Here is a 23,609-nt window from a genome sequence, read left to right on the forward strand (position 1 = left end):
TGGAGACATGATCCAGGCTTTTATACGCCTGAGTCTCCTCAACACGGAAAAGACCAGTCCCAAGTCGATCTGCACTTTCTCTGCCGAGCTATTGTCACTTTTCCGCACCTACTCCCCAACTCTGCATGCGCAGATTGATAAACCTAGATCTCTGGACAATCCAGAGAGACTCCGTGGGCAATCTGCGCATGCAGAGTTGAGGAGTTAATTTTCATTCATCTGACCTCGATTAGTCGACTAATCGATTGAAAGGAGCCGTAGTCGACTGCCAACCTCTTAGTCGAATGCAAAAAATAAAAAATAAATAAAGATTATAGTTTCTTTTTAATAATCTTTAAAAAAATGTGAATCCTTCTTTCCAAAAGCAAAGAGGCCTAGAAGCGTGGCTAATGCTAATGGCACACGTACCAGCGAGGCTAACTGCCTAAGAAAATGCGCACAGAGGCACTGAAAGAGGATTTCACACACTAGACATATGAAGATGTATCCATCAGTGGACCAATTGCATGCTTTCGCAGAGGACAAGAAGCCTTCAGTCGACTCCTTCAGACATTAAGCACCCCCCCCCCCCCCCCACAGCCCAAATGGAATGATCTCCCCAAAAAATTTAAAAATATAATTTTCTTTTCTTTTTTATAATCTTTTTGCATTCAGGGGGGTAGTCGACTACCGGCACATTTCGGCCAATCAAAGTCGACTATACAAATCCTTAGTCGGGTACAGGCCTACTACTATAGAGACAATGATAATAGAACATGATGGGACAATAGAGTGATAAACAGAGAACACGCCAAAGGTTACAATGCCAGTGTTAACACATAACAGCATGAGGAGCCTGGTGAGGCTTGAGAAGAGATGGAAATCACTTTGGTCTCGTCGAGGCGTCTCTCACTCCAGCCTGTTCATCACCAGGGACTACAAAGGGATTTCATCAAAGAAAATTGTTTCACTAATTTGTCAGAAAAGCAATCTCCCAAGATATAAATGATCAGCTAGTCCTTACTGCGAGTCTGCATACAATATATAATCGTTTACATGATTACCATAATATCATCATAATAATGAAACAAATAAATAAACATGTAGAATTTTTATTTATTAAATAAATAATAATAATACAAATTAAAAAGGCTTAACAATATAGAGAGGAGAAGAGGAATGAATGCTTTATCAGGTTGATTACTCGCCAATGTAATTGTCTGTGAAATCACTCTTTAGCATAAGCTTTCACCCATGATTAAATCCGGTGTGACAAAAGAAAACCTGCGGTTTTTGGTTTCACAGCAAATGAACATTTAGCAAACTGTGTCGCCCTCTTCCCCCCCTCAGGTTCAAGTGTGAGATAAATCAATTTTCAGATCATGCTCTTTGATGAAGTGTGAACAATCAAAACAGCCTTGTTGGGGGTGTACTGTATATACTAGGGATGTCCGATATTATCGGCCGACCGATATTATCGGCCCGATATCGGCAGTAAAATGTGATATCGGAAAATATCGGTATCGAATTTTTTTTTTTTTTTTTTTTTTACATTTATTTAACCTTTATTTACCCAGGCAAGCAAGTAAGAACCAATTCTTATTTTATTTATTGTCAAAAGTATGCATGTTGGTTTAATTCAACAACAAGAGATATGTAATGTTAATTTTTACTTTTTTAATTATCATATTTTGCACAGATAATGCTTACATTTAGAAAGCCTTTTGAATGCATCCAGTGAAATTATTAATTACCTGAAATTATTCAGTTTTTTTGGGGGGAAACCCTGCATATATCGGTATCGGTTGATATCGGTATCGGTATCGGTATCGAAATTAAGAGTTGGACAATATCGGAATATCGGTATCGGTAAAAAAGCCAATATCGAGCATCCCTAGTATATACTGATCTGACAGCCCCTGTCACATGTATTGTTTCAAATTGATAACAACAACAAATGCAAACCTGCAATCTAGAGCTATAGTCTCTGCGTGTGTGGAAAGACGTTGACTTACATGTCATGTTGGCGGAAAAAGCATGTTGAAGCAATATTATTTGGCATGTCCAGATATAAATAAATGTTATTTAGCTCAGACTGTCCCTCCTGGCCGCATCTATACTTTCCACAACAAATTTGTGTTTCCGCGTTTCGAGTTTTGGGCTCTGATTGGCCAGGTCATGTGACATGTGCGCCAATCGTGGGACGGCAAGTTCTACGCCTATTTCCGGGTCGAACAGCCTGCAAACTACCTAACGCCTAGTTTATCACTGGTTAAGCTTAGGCGACTCTTTCGCAGTTGGTTAAGGTTAGAGTTTGGAATCAGGGCAGGCGTTCTATCGCCCTGCTCTAAGACAAACTCTAACCTTAACCAACTTCGAAAGAGCGCCTAAGCTTAACCATCCAAAAACTTGCGGTCCCACGATTGGGCGTACATGTCACATGACCTGGCCAATCAGAGACGGGGAAATATGACTTTGTTGTGGAAAATATTCAGGCCTCCTGGCCATGCTTGTCAGGGTGTGGGATGTGGTAGGACCCGGACACAGGACGGCTGAGGGAGTGGACGGTTACAAGGGGAAACAGGACACCAAGAAAACAAGAACAAAACAAAGGTGACAGCCGTGCTGACGAGCAAACAAAACTGGACAGGAGGCCAAGGCAGATGAAATAACAAGAAGAATAAACAGGCAGAACACTGAGTACTAAACAGATTAAATAACAAGAAGAATAAACAGGTAGAACACCCGAGTAGCAAACATCTAACAGTTGACGCTGAACACTCATTGACACAGAACAATGGGAGGAATGAACAGAACACGTCCTGGGGCATTACTTACAAGAGACAGTTGGGAGGGGAAACAGACTACAGAGGACTACAGAGACTAAAATAACTACAACAATGGCAGAAGACAGCGAGCACAATACACATAGAACCAGAGAGGAACACAATACTACAAAGAAAAAATGAGAGACGGTCTGTGACCTGGCAGGAGAGACGGTCTGTGACCTGGCAGGAGAGACAGTCTATGACCTGGCAGGAGAGACAGTCTGTGACCTGGCAGGAGAGACAGTCTATGACCTGGCAGGAGATACAGTCTATGACCTGGCAGGAGAGACAGTCTATGACCTGGCAGGAGAGACGGTCTGTGACCTGGCAGGAGAGACAGTCTATGACCTGGCAGGTGAGACAGTCTATGACCTGGCAGGAGAGACAGTCTATGACCTGGCAGGTGAGACAGTCTATGACCTGGCAGGAGAGACGGTCTATGACCTGGCAGGAGAGACAGACGGTCTATGACCTGGCAGGAGAGACAGACAGTCTATGACCTGGCAGGAGAGACAGTCTATGACCTGGCAGGTGAGACAGTCTATGACCTGGCAGGAAAGACGGTCTATGACCTGGCAGGAGAGACAGACAGTCTATGACCTGGCAGGAGAGACAGTCTATGACCTGGCAGAAGAGACGGTCTGTGACCTGGCAGGAGAGACAGTCTATGACCTGGCAGGAGAGACAGTCTATGACCTGGCAGGAGAGACGGTCTGTGACCTGGCAGGAGAGACAGTCTATGACCTGGCAGGAGAGACAGTCTATGACCTGGCAGGTGAGACAGTCTATGACCTGGCAGGAGAGACGGTCTATGACCTGGCAGGAGAGACAGTCTATGACCTGGCAGGAGAGACAGACAGTCTATGACCTGGCAGGAGAGACAGTCTATGACCTGGCAGGAGAGACAGACTATGACCTGGCAGGAGAGACGGTCTATGACCTGGCAGGAGAGACAGTCTATGACCTGGCAGGAGAGACAGTCTATGACCTGGCAGGAGAGACAGACTATGACCTGGCAGGAGAGACGGTCTATGACCTGGCAGGAGAGACAGTCTATGACCTGGCAGGCAGGAGAGACAGTCTATGACCTGGCAGGAGAGACAGTCTGTCTATGACCTGGCAGGAGAGACAGTCTATGACCTGGCAGGAGAGACAGTCTATGACCTGCCAGGAGAGACGGTCTGTGACCTGGCAGGAGAGACAGTCTATGACCTGGCAGGAGAGACAGTCTATGACCTGGCAGGAGAGACAGTCTATGACCTGGCACGAGAGACAGTCTATGACCTGGCAGGAGAGACAGTCTATGACCTGGCAGGAGAGACAGTCTATGACCTGGCAGGAGAGACAGTCTATGACCTGGCAGGAGAGACAGACTATGACCTGGCAGGAGAGACGGTCTATGACCTGGCAGGAGAGACAGTCTATGACCTGGCAGGAGAGACAGTCTATGACCTGGCAGGAGAGACAGACTATGACCTGGCAGGAGAGACGGTCTATGACCTGGCAGGAGAGACAGTCTATGACCTGGCAGGCAGGAGAGACAGTCTATGACCTGGCAGGAGAGACAGTCTGTCTATGACCTGGCAGGAGAGACAGTCTATGACCTGGCAGGAGAGACAGTCTATGACCTGGCAGGAGAGACAGTCTATGACCTGGCAGGAGAGACAGTCTATGACCTGGCAGGAGGAGAGGCAGCATTTGGTCAAAAAGGCAATAGTGATAGAAAAATGCCTTTTTTCCCCACCATTGGTTTCCTTAGTTACCACGGCAACCACTTAATTTGCGATTCCCACGCTTTTAAATATCTTTAAAAAAAAATAGAAAAGTTTTAATTCTACTTAACATGCAACACATCACTTTAAATTATTTCCCCTGAATATTATGTTTTGTAGCAGTTAGTTAATTCATTCAAAACTACCACAGTATTCCGTCTGATTCTGTCTCTGACAACAGTGTGTAAGATGTAAACAAGGCGAAAGTCTTTCTCTGGTCTGCATCCCCTTAACAATTGTATGTATTGAGCTGTACTGTACTGTACCCATTCTGCAATCTGTTAATAAAGTTTTCAATCAATCAATCAATCAGTGTGTGAGAGTGGTTACAAACCTGAATGAACAGCTGTCGACTAGAGCCTTTGAGAGATACATCACAGTTAGTGCCGTAGAGAGAGAAACCCTATTGTCACGACCCCTGTGCTCCTCCCCAGATCCACATTGCAGAGAAGAAACCTGTTCTTAATGTTTTATCTGGCTAAGTAAAGGGCTGTGGGATGCCCTCCCCGACCATCTGAGAGCACCACAGTCCGTCGTTGAGGCTTTTAAAAGGGGCCTAAAAACATTTATTTTTAACAAGGCATTTGCCTGAATTATTCTTTAACATTTTTTTTTGTAGATTTTAGGCTATATGTTTCTTCCATTTTCATTGGTTGTTTTATTAATTTTAATAGTTTTTATTCATTTAATATTTTTTTTTTACCTTTGTAGCACTTTGAGATTTTCACAAGTATAAAGTACGGTACAAATTGAATCTATTATTATTATTATTATTAAATGAAATGTGCTCGTGTGCAGGTGAGTCCAGTTTCATCAACACGTTGATCAGCTTCGACAAGGACAACATCTCCGACCGCGTGCTGAAGAAGATCGGCAGGTACTGCATGCAGCCGGACTTCCAGCCGGACACCATCGGCCGTGTGTCGTTGGCCGCCAAGTCCCTCTGCATGTGGGTCTGCGCCATGGAGGTGAGTGGCTGACCTCTGATCAGTGGTAGAGGAACACGCCTGCACGCTGAAAGGCTCTCGCTCAGCTCTTTTGTTGCTGCATCAAGGTGATGCTTTGAATATAGAGCACTCTTCCTTGGACTTAAATCACGTTCCAGCCGCCGACACTCACATGTATGTACAGAACCCCCCCCCCCCCCCCCCCTGCTGGTTCCCAGGTGTATATGCACCACTACGCTTTGCTCGCTTCATATCACAGGCAGGCAAATGAACATAGACTGAAATAATGTTTTTCTTTTACTTACTCAGAAGCATTTTATATGACCTAAACATAAAATCTGAATGACTTATTTGTCAAACACTTACCCTGAAGTTGTTGAAATGGTCAAACTTCTCAACATTTCAATGACAATCCTGTCTGTTTTCTGGGGGTTGACATTATTGATTATTTAGAACATAACATGTGTTAACAGAAAGACTGTTAGGGATAGTGTTGTCGAGGACCCAATTGCTGAACAGGACGAGGAGAGAATAGGCAGACGAGACGTGGAGCCAGGGGTGAAGTGTATCAAAATGACTTTACTTAAAAAGGGCAGCAGCCAGCAGCAACAAAACAAAGAATAACTCATAATGAGAGCATGTACAAAAGGCACAACAAAAAAACACTGCAAAGCAGTGAAAGGGTTAACCTGTCCCTCGTGAATTCTTAATTGATATGGTAGTGGACCAGTCGACCAAAAGATTCGCAGAACGACCAAGTTGTTTACCACGGAGTCTTTATTTCATCACACAGAGAAGAAGAGAACTCTCCTGCAGCCCGTGGGCTCAGCTCCTCGCACCACCAGTAGAAGAAGGGCAGAATATCCACATTACATGCCATATATACCCTCTTGGATGGGGAGAGAAGGGGAGGGGTGTGTGTGTGTATATGTATTTGTGTGTATGTATGGGTCTGTGTGTGGTGTGTGTCTGTGCTAGTCTGTGTGTGTGCTTGTTTCAGAAGGGGGGCTAATTGGTTCCAGATGAACTCAGGGAGAGGCCCCTAGTCTCGAACACAACATCTCCATAAATCATGGGCGTGACAGCTGGATGGGGGAGATGGTGCGCGTGTGTACGTGAGTGTGTGTGCGTGTGCACGTGCGTGTGTGTGGAGGGAGCCACAGACAGTCATGATGTACAGGGGGCCCTGTGTGTGTGTGTGGGTGTGTGTGGAAGGAGCCTACAGCCAGAGGTCAGCAGGTCAGACTGAGAGACGCCCAGGCTACAGCTTGCATCATGGGGGAGACAATAGGTGCACAGATACATAGGATATTGACATAGAATATTACTAGATCAATGAACTAAAACTATCAACCCCCCTTTTGACGTTAAATAAATACGTCAACACAACAGTTCATTGATGGATCTGTACCCCGTTGATTGTCACCTCATTACATGCATCACATCTAATACCAGACGGGATAACAGCATCAGGAAAGGAGAGAGAGATATAGAGGGAGGGGGGGGAGCGGGAGAGAGAGAGAGAGAAAGAGAGAAACACAGATTTGCAGCTTGTCAGACGATACACGTAACCCCGTTGGACCCCCCTTACTCATTCACCTAACCCAGAGGAACCCACCCCTCTATTACAGTGCACCCCTGGTCCCGTCTTCTAGGGCGTGTATCTCCTCCTGAGCTGGTTCCCGTTCCAGGGTGCGGTCCCCTAGACAAACGTGTCTCCTCTGGTCTGCTGCCTTCCCAGTGTCTCTGGACTGTCCCCTCCACCTCTCGCCAGCTAGCCCACCGTCACTCCAGCTCAGCTCAGTGTCTCCCCTGCTGCCGCTTCCCCCGTTCTAGTCGTGGACGATCTGCCTGTTGTAGATGATGATCTGCGGTGCCTGGCTGCTGTCGACGATCTCCGGTCTCTGCTGCTCAGCTGCCATCTCCTCCGGTCTGCCTCTCTTCATCCTGGCCTGTCCTCCGTCTCCTCCTGCCTGTCACCGTCGAGGGTCGTCTGGTGGTCTCGTCACGGACGTCTGAGGGGCTGCTGGTATCTCACCCCTGGTTCAGACGTGCTGCAGACAGCTGGTAGTGAATGTCTGGATCTTCTGCATCGTCTTCTCCTCCATGTCTCCATTCCTCGTTCCGTCCTTGGTTGCGGCTGGCCCACATCAATTCTCACTTTTGAACCTCCATTTGAAAGGGATAACCTGTCCCTCGTGAATTCTTATTGATATGGTAGTGGACCAGTCGACCAAAAGATTCGCAGAACGACCAAGTTGTTTACCACGGAGTCTTTATTTCATCACACAGAGAAGAAGAGAACTCTCCTGCAGCCCGTGGGCTCAGCTCCTCGCACCACCAGTAGAAGAAGGGCAGAATAGGATATTGACAGCAGGCAAGGAAAAAGGGAACAAGCTGACTACAAATAAACACTAACAAAACAAGACGCACTTTACACGAAAACAAAGATGGTGGAAACAAACTAAAAACACTAAACACTTACTGACAAAGGGAGTAGGCTCACGGGAGAACAAAGTACAGCAGAGAGAACAAGGACGAGTAAGCAACAGCCAGGAATAGTAGACATCAACAGCAGAACAAACAATGAACCAACACAGGGAAGCTGGCAGACAAGACAGATATACACAGACTAATTGACACATGAGGGTGATTGGGGACGAGACACACCTGGGAAGGAAAACAGACTGAACACACTGGGGCAAAGACTAAAGATAACATATAGATACAGAACACACTGGGGAAACCACTAAAAGACAGAATAACACTTAACAAAACCACGGGAGCACAGAGGGTAACAAATATACAGGGAGCGACAGCAAAATGGGGTCTAAACACAAAAACACTGACACTTTGACAATAAACAAATGGAGGAGGAGCAATGGCAGCATTTGTCCAGTAGGTGGCAAAGATGGGGATGAGTGAGGAGCTGGGAAAAGTCGGTGCAAAGGTGAGGGCTGTTCATGAGTCCTTGGATGGACAGGAGGGGGGCAGCAGCTGGCCGTAGTCTGGCCAGGAAAAAGGTGAACCGTTACAAATACTATCCATTGGAATTTTAAGAAGGTGGACCATTTCAACAACTTCAGGTTTGACAAATGAGTGGCCAGTATTTCACGTGTAGGTAATATAACATGCTAAGTGTGTAGGTAATATAACATGCTAAGTGTGTAATATAACATGCTAAGTGTGTAGGTAATATAACATGCTAAGTGTGCAGGTAATATAACATGCGAAGTGGTAATATAACATGCTAAGTGTATGTGTAGGTAATATAACATGCTAAGTTGATGTGTAGGTAATATAACATGCTAAGTATGTAGGTAATATAACATGCTAAGTGTGTAGGTAATATAACATGCGAAGTGTGTAGGTAATATAACATGCTAAGTATGCAGGTAATATAACATGCTAAGTCTGTAGGTAATATAACATGCTAAGTGTGTAGGTAATATAACATGCTAAGTTTATGTGTAGGTAATATAACATGCTAAGTTTATGTGTAGGTAATATAACATGCTAAGTATGCAGGTAATATAACATGCTAAGTCTGTAGGTAATATAACATGCTAAGTGTGTAGGTAATATAACATGCTAAGTTTATGTGTAGGTAATATAACATGCTAAGTTTATGTGTAGGTAATATAACATGCTAAGTGAAATAAGATGTCACGATGTACCGTCGCCCGGGAGATCAGTCTATGTTCATTTGCCCAGCTGTGATATGAAGCCAGCAAAGCATAGCGGTACAAATACAACAGCAAACACACACCGTGACCTGCAGCAGGATTATGATCAGTAACACACGTACACACTGACCCTAATGCACTATGATCAGTAACACACGGACACACTGACCCTAATGCACTATTATCAGTAACACACGGACACACTGACCCTAATGCACTATTATCAGTAACACACGTACACACTGACCCTAATGCACTATTATCAGTAACACACGGACACACTGACCCTAATGCACTATTATCAGTAACACACGGACACACTGACCCTAATGCACTATTATCAGTAACACACGTACACACTGACCCTAATGCACTATGATCAGTAACACACGGACACACTGACCCTAATGCACTATTATCAGTAACACATGTACACACTGACCCTAATGCACTATTATCAGTAACACACAGGCACACTGACCCTAATGCACTATTATCAGTAACACACGGGCACACTGACCCTAATGCACTGGAGTGATGCCCAGATAACAGGGAGAAAGAGGTCAGGCAGCGGGTGATGTCTTAATCGCATTTCCTACTTGGTGACACGTCATATAATAGTATAAGTATAAGTCTTTATTTGTCATCAGATTAACACTCACACACACACATGCAATGGGTGACCCACAGGAACACACACACACATGCACTGAGTCGCTTACGAAATGTTCTCTGCACCTCCCATCCCGTCGTCCTTCCCCCCCCCAAGGGCAGCCGGGAGCAGACGAGGGCTGCAACGTGCTCCGCGCCCGGGGACCATTCCAAGTGCTCCTGTCTGTCTTCGTCAGGGACGCGACAGCGTTAGCGATCTGTTGTTTTTCTCATGTTTTTCCATTGGTTTTATCTTATCGGGAGGGGAAACCCTTGCGAGCACAGAGGGGGAGAACATGCAAACTCCACACAGAAAGGCCCGGGAGATACCCCACCTGGGTAACTGGCAACACGGCACCCTGGTTCCCAAGCGGGAATCGAACCCACAACCTTCTAGCTGTGAGGCGACAGTGTTAACCACTACACCACTGTGCACATTATACTGACCTGTCCTCCATAGCGTAAGCAAACTGGTGTCGTGGGTGTCGGAGCAAGACTTTGCTGGTTAAATAGTAGTTGGTTGTTACAGATTTATTAAGTTAAAACAGGAGCTTGGCTAGAGAGGACCCACAGGGGGGGGGTCCCGGCTGAGCTCCCAGGTTCATCGTTTAACTAAATTATATACAGTACCATGATAGAAGGGGTGGGGCCAGGTAACCAGGTGGGACGGAGGGGGTCATTTTTTAGATCGGAGGATAGGAGGATGAGACACTGACAGGGGGTGGGGGTTAACGGAACGTAGACCAAATGCGTCCACATTTTTATAGGATTCTATCACATTTTCATAACAATAGCGAATATTACCGTTTTCATTGAGGGTTCTTACAAATTAAGGATGCTTTATGTCGTCCTTTATATGCCGATTATCATTAAAATCTTAAATTGTACCATATGTCCCCCTTTAGACAACATATGTAACGCTACCAGCACACTTATGTTAAGATAATTAGTTTACCATTCACGGTCGCTATACTGAGGCCGCAGTAATAGTTTACCGCTGTTCAGATCACGTCGAAGAATAGATACATCCCAGTGACCTGTGACCTGTGCTAAGGATCTTGGGAAATGCCTTGTTGTAGTTTTCAACATTTTCACCTTTTAATTTTAAACCAATGCTGCCATCTACTGACAACAGAAAGTGTTGTCTAATCGTCACCTTTAGAGTCACTTCCGTATACAGAGTCGCCCCAAACCCATTCTAGAGATTCCCACTTTTTGCTGGGAATGGGGCGTGGCCGTATTTGGTCCCAGACAATAAGAGTGGCTGCGATTGGTCACCGTGACGTTAGGTGTTGTGGGGGTGGGAGCGGCCGGGGGAGGGTTATACCATGACCCCATTTTATTTACGATTATTTTTGGCGACCCCACACTTAATGTAATTGCGTAATTTCAACGTGGAATTAAGGAATATCAAAATAAAAGCACACATTGTTGACTTGATCATGCATATTTATTAGAACATTTTATTACAGCACTGTGTTATCAATACACATTTATAAAACAAGGCATATTTAGCCAAAATATGCTTCCAGAACATTAAAAAAAATATATATATATATAGATTTACATTTTTATTTAAATTGTATTTATTTTAACTTGCCAATGCGCGACCCCACTGTCACAAAGGAACGGTATTTAATTAGTGGGGGAGAGTTTCTACCACGCTGGCACTGGTTATAATTCATAACACACTAATCATCAGATATGTGTCATATAGGGCTGACCCCTATTAGTCGAATAGTTGACTAATCGGTCGAAAGGAGCCATAGTCGACTGCCAACCTCTTAGTCGAATACAAAAAAAAAAAAAAAAAAAAAAATTCTGCCAATACCCTTAGGAGTCAACGGGGCTTATTGCTCCCGTGGGCGGAGAACAAAAGAATTAGAATCTCTCACAAATGCTCAGGAAGTCCCGTTTTTCAAAAATCTGTAAAAATAGAACAAAGACAATTTCGAGTGCATATAGTGTAATCTATATGTATCCTTACTTGCTAAACGTAATACGACTTGTAAATATGTTTAATTCTTGCTAAATTGTATAGTTCTAAATATCCCTGTATTCCCCGAAACTACAACGCGTCACGTACATGCACGCGCGCACACACAAACAGCGCATAGGTGTTAATCACTGAGTGATCTAATATGCATATTCTTCAGCACAAGAGGGGGGGGGGTTGTGTTTCTCACTGTCTGTCATTGATAATATAATCTGAAGAGGTCCTGCATTATTATTATTATCATTCTCGAGATTACACGCGGACACGACCGAACGTTAATTTATGAATTAAAAGTAGTCTAACATGCTTTTCATCCTCGCCCGTGTATATACCCACGTCGCGCTAAAACAACATAACTACTGTATGGCAGAGACATGAGTATGTACGAGTTATGAGTTATCTCGCAGTTCATTCAAGCGCGCATCACGGTGATGACAGCTCTCTAGAGTAGAAAGGTGCGCTCACAGGGGCGTAGCTGGAGATTCTGGGCCCCATGAAAGAATCAATTTGTGGGCCCCCAATCTATTAAAAAATTGTTGCATATATAGAACACAAATGTTCTAGAATGTTCGATTATGACATCATACTGTGACAATGTGACATACTCCTCCTGTAGTGTGAAAAAACATGCATTCTCATAAATATTACGATCAAATCTATTTTGTACTTGATGATACATTTGAAATTGGTTTGGTTATGATCATGTTATTAGTGTGTGTGTGTGTGTGTGTGTGTGTGTGTAAAAAACGAATTAATAATATAATTATTATAAATGTCTCTCTCTGTATATATCTCTGTATCTCTTTCTTTCTTTCTTTCTTTCTTTCTCTCTCTCTCTCTCTCTCTCTCTCTCTCTCTCTCTCTCTCTCTCTCTCTCTCTCTCTCTCTCTCTCTCTCTCTCTCTCTCTCTCTCTCTATTACTATACTATTATATATCTATATATATATATATCTAAATGTCTAAACCTCGGTCTATCTAGTGTGTGTATACACCAGTATCACTGACTACATTACATTTACATTACAGTATCACTGACTACCACGGCAAGCCTATAGAAAATGATTCTATTTAATAATAATAATAATTATTATTATTATAAATGTCTCTCTCTCTGTATCTTTCTTTCTTTCTTTCTTTCTTTCTTTCTTTCTTTCTTTCTTTCTTTCTTTCTTTCTTTCTTTCTTTCTTTCTTTCTTTCTTTCTTTCTTTCTTTCTTTCTTTCTTTCTCTCTCTTTCTATTATATTACTATTATATATCTATCTAAATATCTAAACCTCTGTCTATCTAGTGTGTGTATGCATGGCATCAAATCAAAGTGTGTGTTGCTGTAGGCCTGCCTGTATTGATCAGTCACACTATACCCCCATTCAGCCGTAATTGTTCCCTGCTGGGCCTTTGTTTCATGGTGTGAATTAGTCATTGACATTGACATTGACATCACATTGCATTCTGGGAAGGAGTGTAGTTCCCTTATCATTAGCTGAATTCACTGAATTCTCTTCAGAGGCTCCTGCTGCAAATTGGTAATGACTGTACCAGAATGTTTGATAGGACATTGATTGAAAACTATCGTCTCAAATTTGACAATTGATGGTTTATTTTGAAGGTATGAATCTGTAATTTTACATTATGTAACAAAAAAAAAAGAGAATCTTCTGAGAAGGTGGAGCTAAAAACTCTAGACCTCAGGGGGTTAAGACATATTAGGGCTAGTAGCAAGATTCCCCAAATGTTCCGGAGATCGGATTTATAGATTTAGTGTTTTTGATGAGAACAAGGTGAATTGGTTCATCATATAATTTTTGTTACCTCACATTGCATCTGTAATTGTATTTCCGTGATCTGTTGTTTTTTCTCATGTACAAAATGAAATAAATGGTAAATGGTGCATTTAAATACAGTAGCAGCTTTTATCCAAGGCGCTTTACAATTTGTTCCTCACATTTTTACCCATTCACTCACACATTCACACACTGACGGCGGAGGCAACCATGCAAAGTGCCAACCTGCTCATCAGGAGCAATTAGGGAGCAATTAGGGACACGCTGCCCGGGAGGAGCTGGGAATCGAACCGGGAACCTCTGGTTTACCAGACGGCTGCTCTACCTTTCCGAGAGACAGCAAAACAATGAAACAACAATGAAAACAACCAAACCGCACATAATGCATGATGCCCAACCCATGGAGGTCTGCCCTGTGTGTGTCGCAGGTGTACGGGCGCATCTACAGAGACGTGGAGCCCAAGAGGGCCCGGCTTAAGGAGGTCATGGACCGGCTGGCAGAGAAGCAGGCGGCACTGGCTGAGTCCCTGAACAAGCTACGAGAGGTAGGCCCGTTTCTGAGTCCCTGAACAAGCTACGAGAGGTAGGCCCGTTTCTGAGTCCCTGAACAAGCTACGAGAGGTAGGAGCAGGCCCGTTTTTGAGTCCCTGAATAAGCTACGAGAGGTAGGAGCACGCCCGTTTCTGAGTCCCTGAACAAGCTACAAGAGGTAGGCCCGTTTCTGAGTCCCTGAACGAGCTACGAGAGGTAGGAGCAGGCCCGTTTCTGAGTCCCTGAACAAGCTACGAGAGGTAGGCCCGTTTCTGAGTCCCTGAACAAGCTACGAGAGGTAGGAGCAGGCCCGTTTCTGAGTCCCTGAACAAGCTACGAGAGGTAGGAGCAGGCCTGTTTCTGAGTCCCTGAACAAGCTACGAGAGGTAGGAGCAGGCCCGTTTCTGAGTCCCTGAACAAGCTACGAGAGGTAGGAGCAGGCCCGTTTCTGAGTCCCTGAACAAGCTACAAGAGGTAGGAGCAGGCCCGTTTCTTGCCATGCGGTTGCATAGGGCCCCTTTTAAAAAAAAGTATTCACTCAATACACTGTATACTGTATATATATATATATATATATCCTGTAGGGATGTAACAAATCATCAGCTTACAATTTTTTACAGATAGGCTACGCAAGTGGCCGTTTCTTTATAATAAAAAAAATTAGAAAATACATAAGTAGCTTACTGAGAAAAATGTTGTTGCATTTTCAAACTTGATGTAGGGGAGCCAGTGTTTCCTATTTATTATCATTTTCTGTCATTGCTGGGGTCAACTTGAGATGTTTGATTTGAAAAGATATACGTTTTTTTCACAGATCTAGCCTCTTTTCCACTTAAAGTGCACCAGATTGATGCACTTAAATGTTAAATGCATGCCCACCTTAAAGGGTTTGGAATCCCCCCACCATAGTTTCACAAAGAAAAGCTAGAAACGGCCCTGGGTAGGAGTCTGATGTGGTGGTGATACATTATATTACTATGAGAGGGAGGAGTCTGATGTGGAGAAGAAGTCTTAACTAGGGCTGGGACTTTATCGCATTAATTTTGATGAATTAACTACAGAAAGAATTCAAAGTAAAAAAAATGATGCATGATGATTTGTATTTATTGTGTAATAATGTTACCTTTCAAAGGATACCAGACTCATGCATGTGCTATAAGTATAAAGTATAATAAATCGCAAATTACCTTTTTTCTTAGTCTGGTTTGTTCATAAAAAAAATTTAAATAAGAGAAATTGAGATCAATCAAGAGTTTTCTTTTTTCAATGGTAAATTGTTCTGTAATGTACTTGAAAGTACTGCGTTTTACTTTTACCTCGAGAGTGCCTGAGTTTACAAAAGGTCCTTTGCGCTATATATATATTATTCCTAGAATTGCTGCACTTTGTTAAAAATGTCATTGATCTGTTCGTCTGTGTAGTAGCTAATACAGGATTTTGCTGCTTAAACGTATGTATAATGTATATTCATTGATTCACTCGTATACCAAAATGTATTCTATTTGAAAAATGTTGCTCTTCGCATCAAATATTGATATGCGATTACAATGTGATTAATTTAGATTAATTAACTATAAAGTCTAGAATTAATTCGATTAAAATGTTTAATCGAGTCCCACCACTAGTCTTAACCCTTTCACTACCACACTACTGACGGTTAACCCTTTCACTACCACACGACAGAAGGTTAACCCTTTCACTACCACACTACAGAAGGTTAACCTTTCACTACGACACGACAGAATGTTAACCCTTTCACTACCACACTACAGAAGGTTAACCTTTCACTACCACACTACATACGGTTAACCCTTTCACTACCACACTACATAAGGTTAACCCCATGCAGCTTTAAAGAGTGCATGTTTATGGAACAGTGAGTGTAAAGGTCAGGCTAATGTAATGGTGTGTGTGAATGCGTGTGTGTGTATCTGTGTAGGTAGGAGAGAAGCTGGACCAGTTGAAGAGGCAGTATGATGAGAAGCTGGCTATGAAGGAGGATCTGAGGAGGAAGTCAGCCGACATGGAGCTCAAACTGGACCGAGCTGGAAAATTGCTGTCTGGACTCGCTGCAGAGAGACTGCGCTGGGAGGCTACTGTGGCTGTAGGTCACACACACACACACATACACACACACACACACACGCATACACACGCACGCACGCACACACACACACACACACACACACACACACACACACACACACACACACACACACACACACACACACACACACACACACACACACACGCACTCACGCACACACACACATACACATACACATACACACACACACGTACGCACACACACACACACACACACACACACACATACACACATGTACGCACACACACACACACACACACACACACACACATACACACACACACACATACACACACACACACATACACGCACACACACTCCCAGGCGCTGCCACTCAGCTCATCAAGGCTGCACCTAAACACAAGGACACAAGAGGGAGAAGAGACAGCCCACACACGGGTACGGCAAGAGGAGGAGGAGGAGCACGTGACATGCATTCCTTTAGATCCTAACCCTAACCTTAACCTTATTAACCTTATTCTACTCTTAACCCATATCCTGATAATCAGCCTTATTTCGGTGTGTGGATTGGCCCCAAAATGTCCTCACAACCCAAAATCTCCTCACATTAAAGGTTGTTTCTCAAGAGTCGTTCTCACAATTGTCCAAACGTTTCAAGGTTCATTTATTGGAGTTTGGCAGTTTGTACAGCCGCCTAAAAACACAGTCTCCAAAACGGTGACTCCTGAAATGTGTCAAACATAACCGCGATCAAACATCATAAGCAAAAAGCATGAAATTAAGAGCATGATCTCCTAGATAAATAGGTAATTTATAAAAACGATTTAAGAGCACGAGGAATAAAGGAAAGTTCCCTTGGTTCTGCTCGTGGGCGCTGCGGCGACAGAGCGAGCAGGTAGGCGCTGAGGGCCGGACGGCACGCAGCAGGGATGACCTGTCCTTGAGGATGTGTCCTCATCACGCCTTTCAGTCAGTGATGGAAGAGACAGAGACAGAACGCCGATGATCCTCCCCAGAGAGGCCTCTCGTCAGCGTGCCCCCCCAAACCGGCCTGCCGTGCTCCAGGATTCGACAAAGACAGGTGTATTTGTTTTTGGAACCTCACGTTGGTTTTAGAACGTCCAGGTGCACACGTGCACGCGTACACAAGGGTCATTTCCTTTTTTAGCTCAGTCGATTGACCTCAAGTCCCGCCTCCGTCAGACAGACAGGTCCCAGAGGGGACATTAGTTACTGGTGCCGTGTCCCACAGAGTTTGAAGGTGACCTCCTCCGTTGTCGGCCTCGCCTCATTACCACCAGGAAGGAATTAACTAACGCTGCCCCCAGAGGCTCCGTGTAGCAGGAGTCACTATTAGCTGTTTTCACAAGAACACACCTTTTAGCTGTTTCTGTCCCTTACATTCACTTAGCACTCACACTCACACTCATGCTCACACTCACACTCATGCTCACACTCACACTCACGCTCACACACACACACTCACACACACACACTCACACTCACACTCACACTCACACTCACGCTCACACTCACACTCACACTCACGCTCACACTCACGATCACACTCACACTCACGCTCACACTCATACTCACGCTCACACTCACACTCACGCTCACACTCACGCTCACACTCACACTCACGCTCACACTCATACTCACGCTCACGCTCACACTCACACTCACACTCACACTCACACTCACACTCACGCTCACGCTCACACTCACACTCACGATCATACTCACTCACACTCACACTCACACTCACTCACACTCACACTCACACTCACGCTCACGCTCACACTCACGCTCACACTCACACACACACTCACGCTCACACTCACACTCACACTCACGCTCACACTCACACTCACGCTCACACTCACACTCAAGCTCATACTCACACACACACACTCACGCTCACACTCACCTTCTCACACACACTCACACTCATACTCACACTCACACTCACACTCACACTCACACACACACTCACACACACTCACCTTCTCACACACACTCACGCTCACACTCACGCTCACACTCACACTCACACTCACACTCACACACACACTCACACTCACGCTCATACTCACACTCACACTCATACACACACACTCACGCTCACGCTCACGCTCACACTCACGCTCACGCTCACACTCACACTCACACTCACGCTCATACTCACACTCACACTCACACTCATACACACACACTCACACTCACACTCACACTCACACTCACGCTCACACTCACGCTCACACTCACGCTCACGCTCACACTCACACTCACGCTCACACTCACACTCACACTCACACACACACTCACGATCACGCTCACACTCACACTCACACTCACGCTCATACTCACACTCACACTCATACACACACACTCACGTTCACACTCACACACACACTCACACTCACACTCACACTCATGCTCACACTCACACTCACACACACACTCACACACACTCACCTTCTCACACACACTCACGCTCACACTCACGCTCACACTCACACTCACACTCACACTCACACTCACACACACACTCACACTCACACTCACACTCACACTCACACTCACACTCATACACACACACACACTCACGCTCACGCTCACACTCACGCTCACGCTCACGCTCACACTCACGCTCACACTCACGCTCACGCTCACACTCACACTCACACTCACACTCACGCTCACGCTCACACTCACACTCACACTCACACTCACACTCACGCTCACACTCACACTCACACTCACACTCACACTCACGCTCACACTCACACTCACGCTCACACTCATACTCACGCTCACGCTCACACTCACACTCACACTCACACTCACACTCACACTCACGCTCACGCTCACACTCACACTCACGATCATACTCACTCACACTCACACTCACACTCACTCACACTCACACTCACACTCACGCTCACGCTCACACTCACGCTCACACTCACACACACACTCACGCTCACACTCACACTCACACTCACGCTCACACTCACACTCACGCTCACACTCACACTCAAGCTCATACTCACACACACACACTCACGCTCACACTCACCTTCTCACACACACTCACACTCATACTCACACTCACACTCACACTCACACACACACTCACACACACTCACCTTCTCACACACACTCACGCTCACACTCACGCTCACACTCACACTCACACTCACACTCACACACACACTCACACTCACGCTCATACTCACACTCACACTCATACACACACACTCACGCTCACGCTCACGCTCACACTCACGCTCACGCTCACACTCACACTCACACTCACGCTCATACTCACACTCACACTCACACTCATACACACACACTCACACTCACACTCACACTCACACTCACGCTCACACTCACGCTCACACTCACGCTCACGCTCACACTCACACTCACGCTCACACTCACACTCACACTCACACACACACTCACGATCACGCTCACACTCACACTCACACTCACACTCACGCTCATACTCACACTCACACTCATACACACACACTCACGTTCACACTCACACACACACTCACACTCACACTCACACTCATGCTCACACTCACACTCACACACACACTCACACACACTCACCTTCTCACACACACTCACGCTCACACTCACGCTCACACTCACACTCACACTCACACTCACACTCACACACACACTCACACTCACACTCACACTCACACTCACACTCACACTCATACACACACACACACTCACGCTCACGCTCACACTCACGCTCACGCTCACGCTCACACTCACGCTCACGCTCACACTCACACTCACACTCACACTCACGCTCACGCTCACACTCACACTCACACTCACACTCACGCTCACGCTCACACTCACACTCACGCTCACACTCACACTCACGCGCATACTCACACTCACACTCACACACACACTCACGCTCACGCTCACACTCACACTCACACTCACGCTCATACTCACACTCACACTCATACACACACACACTCACGCTCACACTCACACACACACTCACACTCACGCTCACACTCACACTCAAGTTTCAAGTTTCAAGTTTCTTTAATAGTTGTCATACAGAAGTACAGAATACTTTTGTACAAAATGCTTCTTACTGTTGCGCTCCAGAGACTGTGCAAGACAAGATAAGTATGAAATAAAAACATAGTAAAATTAGAAGTAAAAAAAGAGGTCACAGTGTTCAGTTTAGACATATGTACAATGTTCGATGCAGAATAGACGTAGTTACCATACAATATACAATACTGTGCAGTGTACTAATATACAATACTATATAGTGCAAGGCAGAAATGGAGAAATGGGACGAGGTGCAATTTAGGTACAATTCACAGTAGGTGTACGAGTTGTAGTGCAAATCCTTTATCAATAAATATAAAGTGTAAGTGTGTTTGTGTGATCTAAAGTGTGGAGAGTGGGTGCTGCACTCACGCTCATACTCACACTCACACTCATACACACACACACACTCACGCTCACACTCACACACACACTCACACTCACGCTCACACTCACACTCACACTCACGCTCACGCTCACACACACACACACACTCACGCTCACACTCACACTCACACTCACACTCACGCTCACACTCACACACACACTCACACTCACACTCACGCTCACACTCACACTCACGCTCACGCTCACACACACACTCACGCTCACACTCACACTCACGCTCACGCTCACGCTCTCACACACACACTCACGCTCACACTCACACTCACGCTCACACTCACACACACACTCACACTCACACTCACACTCACAATCACACTCACACTCACACACACTCACACTCACGCTCACGCTCACGCTCACACACACACTCACACTCATACTCACACTCACACTCACACTCATACTCACGCTCACGCTCACACTCACACTCACACTCACACTCACACTCACACACACTCACACTCACACTCACGCTCACGCTCACACTCACGCTCACACACACACTCACACTCACGCTCATACTCACGCTCACTCTCACACTCACACTCATACTCAAACACACACACACGCTCACGCTCATACTCACACACACTCACGCTTACACTCACGCTCATACTCACACTCACACTCACACTCACGCTCACACTCACACTCACCTCACACACACACTCACACTCATACTCACACACACACTCACACTCATACTTAGACTCATACTCACACACTCACGCTCACACTCACACTCACGCTCACGCTCACACTCACGCTCACACTCACACTCACGCTCACGCTCACACTCACGCTCACACTCACACTCACGCTCACGCTTATACTCACTCTCACGCTCATACTCACACTCACACTCATACTCACACACACACTCACACTCACGCTCACACACACACGCTCACGCTCACACTCACGCTCACACTCACACTCACGCTCACACTCACACTCACGCTCATACTCATACTCACACACACAATCACACACACACACAACACTCACGGTCACGCTCACACTCACGCTCACGCTCACACTCACGCTCACACTCACACTCACGCTCACACTCACACTCACGCTCATACTCATACTCACACACACAATCACACACACACACAACACTCACGGTCACGCTCACGGTCACACTCATACTCACACACACACTCACACTCATACTCACACACACTCATACTCACACACACTCACACGCTCACACTCACTCAAACCCACCACTCTCTCTTTCTCTCCCTCTCTCTCTCCATCTCCCTCTCTCTGTCTATCTCTCTCCCTCTCTCTCTATCTCTCCCTCTCGATCCCTCTCCCTCTATCTATCTTTATATATCCCCCTCTGTATCCCTCTCCGTCTCCCTGTATCTTTACTTCTCTCTCTCTCTCTCTCTCTCTCTCTCTCTCTCTCTCTCTCTCTCTCTCTCTCTCTCTCTCTCTCTCTCTCTCTCTCGCTCTGTCTCTCGCTCTCTCTCTATATTTCTCTCTATCTCACTGTCTCTCCCTCTCCATGTATATCTCTCTTTCTCCTTCTCTCTCCCTATCCATCTCTCTCTCTCTCTCTCTCTCTCTCTCTCTCTCTCTCTCTCTCTCTCTCTCTCTCTCTCTCTCTCTCTCTCTCGCTCTCTCTCTAACTTTCTCTCTATCTCACTGTCTCTCCCTCCCCATGTATATCTCTCTTTCTCCCTCTCTCTCCCTCTCCCTATCCATCTCTCTCTCTCCCTCTCTCTCTCTCTCTCTCTCTCTCTCTCTCTCTCTCTCTCTCTCTCTCTCTCTCTCTCTCTCTCTCTCTCTCTCTCTCTCTCTCTCTCTCTCTCTCTCTCTCTCTCTCTCTCTCTTCCAGGGTCTGGATCAGAATGTGGGCTACCTGGTAGGCGACTGTCTGCTTGCTGCCTCCTTCCTCTCCTACATGGGACCCTTCATGTCCAACTACCGAAAGGAGCTGGTGGCTATCTGGATGCAGGAGGTTAGACACACACACAAACACACACACACACACACACACACACACACACACACACACACACACACACACACACACACACACACACACACACACACACACACACACACACACACACTGGAGTTGATCCTTGCACTTGATCCTTGTGGCTGGCCATTGCTCCTACGTAGTTAGATTGGGTGTAATGCAGAGGAGAAATTAATATTAACTTGACTTAACTTAACTTAGCACATGCACCTGCATGTAAACCCTATTTCTACAAGCCTACACAATATTAATAGGGCTGTTGTATTGCTTGGGAGTCCATGAGTCTCACTTTTCCTTGCCACGCCAACTTTTTAGTTGTACATGACATGTTCTGCAGGGTTTGGCATCGCTGGTTGCTTGGGATTCCAAGAGCAGCGCTCAGCATCTGTCACCATCATAGCAGTCAGCCTGCTGCCTAGATTACTAATGTTGTGAGGCTGTGACCAATCTGCTTGTCAATGACATCAGACCTACAGGAAACCTTCAAGCATTGTTTATTTTCTCCTTTCCTACTCTCTCTATCTCCCTCCCTCCCTCCCACCCTCCCTACATCCCTCACTCTCTCTCCCTCCCTCCCACCCTCCCTACATTCCTCCCTCTCTCTCCCTCCCTCTCCCCCTCCATGTCTCTCTATCTCCATCCCTCCCTCTCTACATCCCTCCCTCCCTATCTCCCTCCCTCTCTCTACATCCCTCCCTCCCCATCTCTCTACATCCCTCCCTCTCTCTATCTCCCTCCCTCTCTATCCCTCCCTCTCTACATCCATCCCTCTCTCCCTCCCCTCCCTCTCACTCCCTGTCTCTCTCTCCCTCCCTCCCTCTCTACATCCCTCCCTCCATCTCTCTCTACATCCC

General features: G+C 45.7%; 1 protein-coding gene across 1 annotated transcript in view; it reads left to right on the forward strand.

Annotated features, from left to right (window-relative positions):
• dnah2 (dynein, axonemal, heavy chain 2) overlaps positions 1-23,609 on the forward strand; it is a gene marked incomplete at both ends in the record, with an annotated part of 509,699 nt that overhangs the window by 334,652 nt on the left and 151,438 nt on the right. Inside the window, 4 exon segments of the mRNA XM_084326360.1 lie at positions 5,378-5,547; positions 14,071-14,187; positions 16,113-16,277; positions 22,609-22,724. Coding sequence (XP_084182486.1) covers positions 5,378-5,547; positions 14,071-14,187; positions 16,113-16,277; positions 22,609-22,724 — 568 coding nt within the window.

This window comes from Notolepis coatsorum (genome assembly GCF_963971535.1).
Source record: "Notolepis coatsorum genome assembly, chromosome: 1".
Taxonomy (NCBI): Eukaryota; Metazoa; Chordata; class Actinopteri; order Aulopiformes; family Paralepididae; genus Notolepis; species Notolepis coatsorum.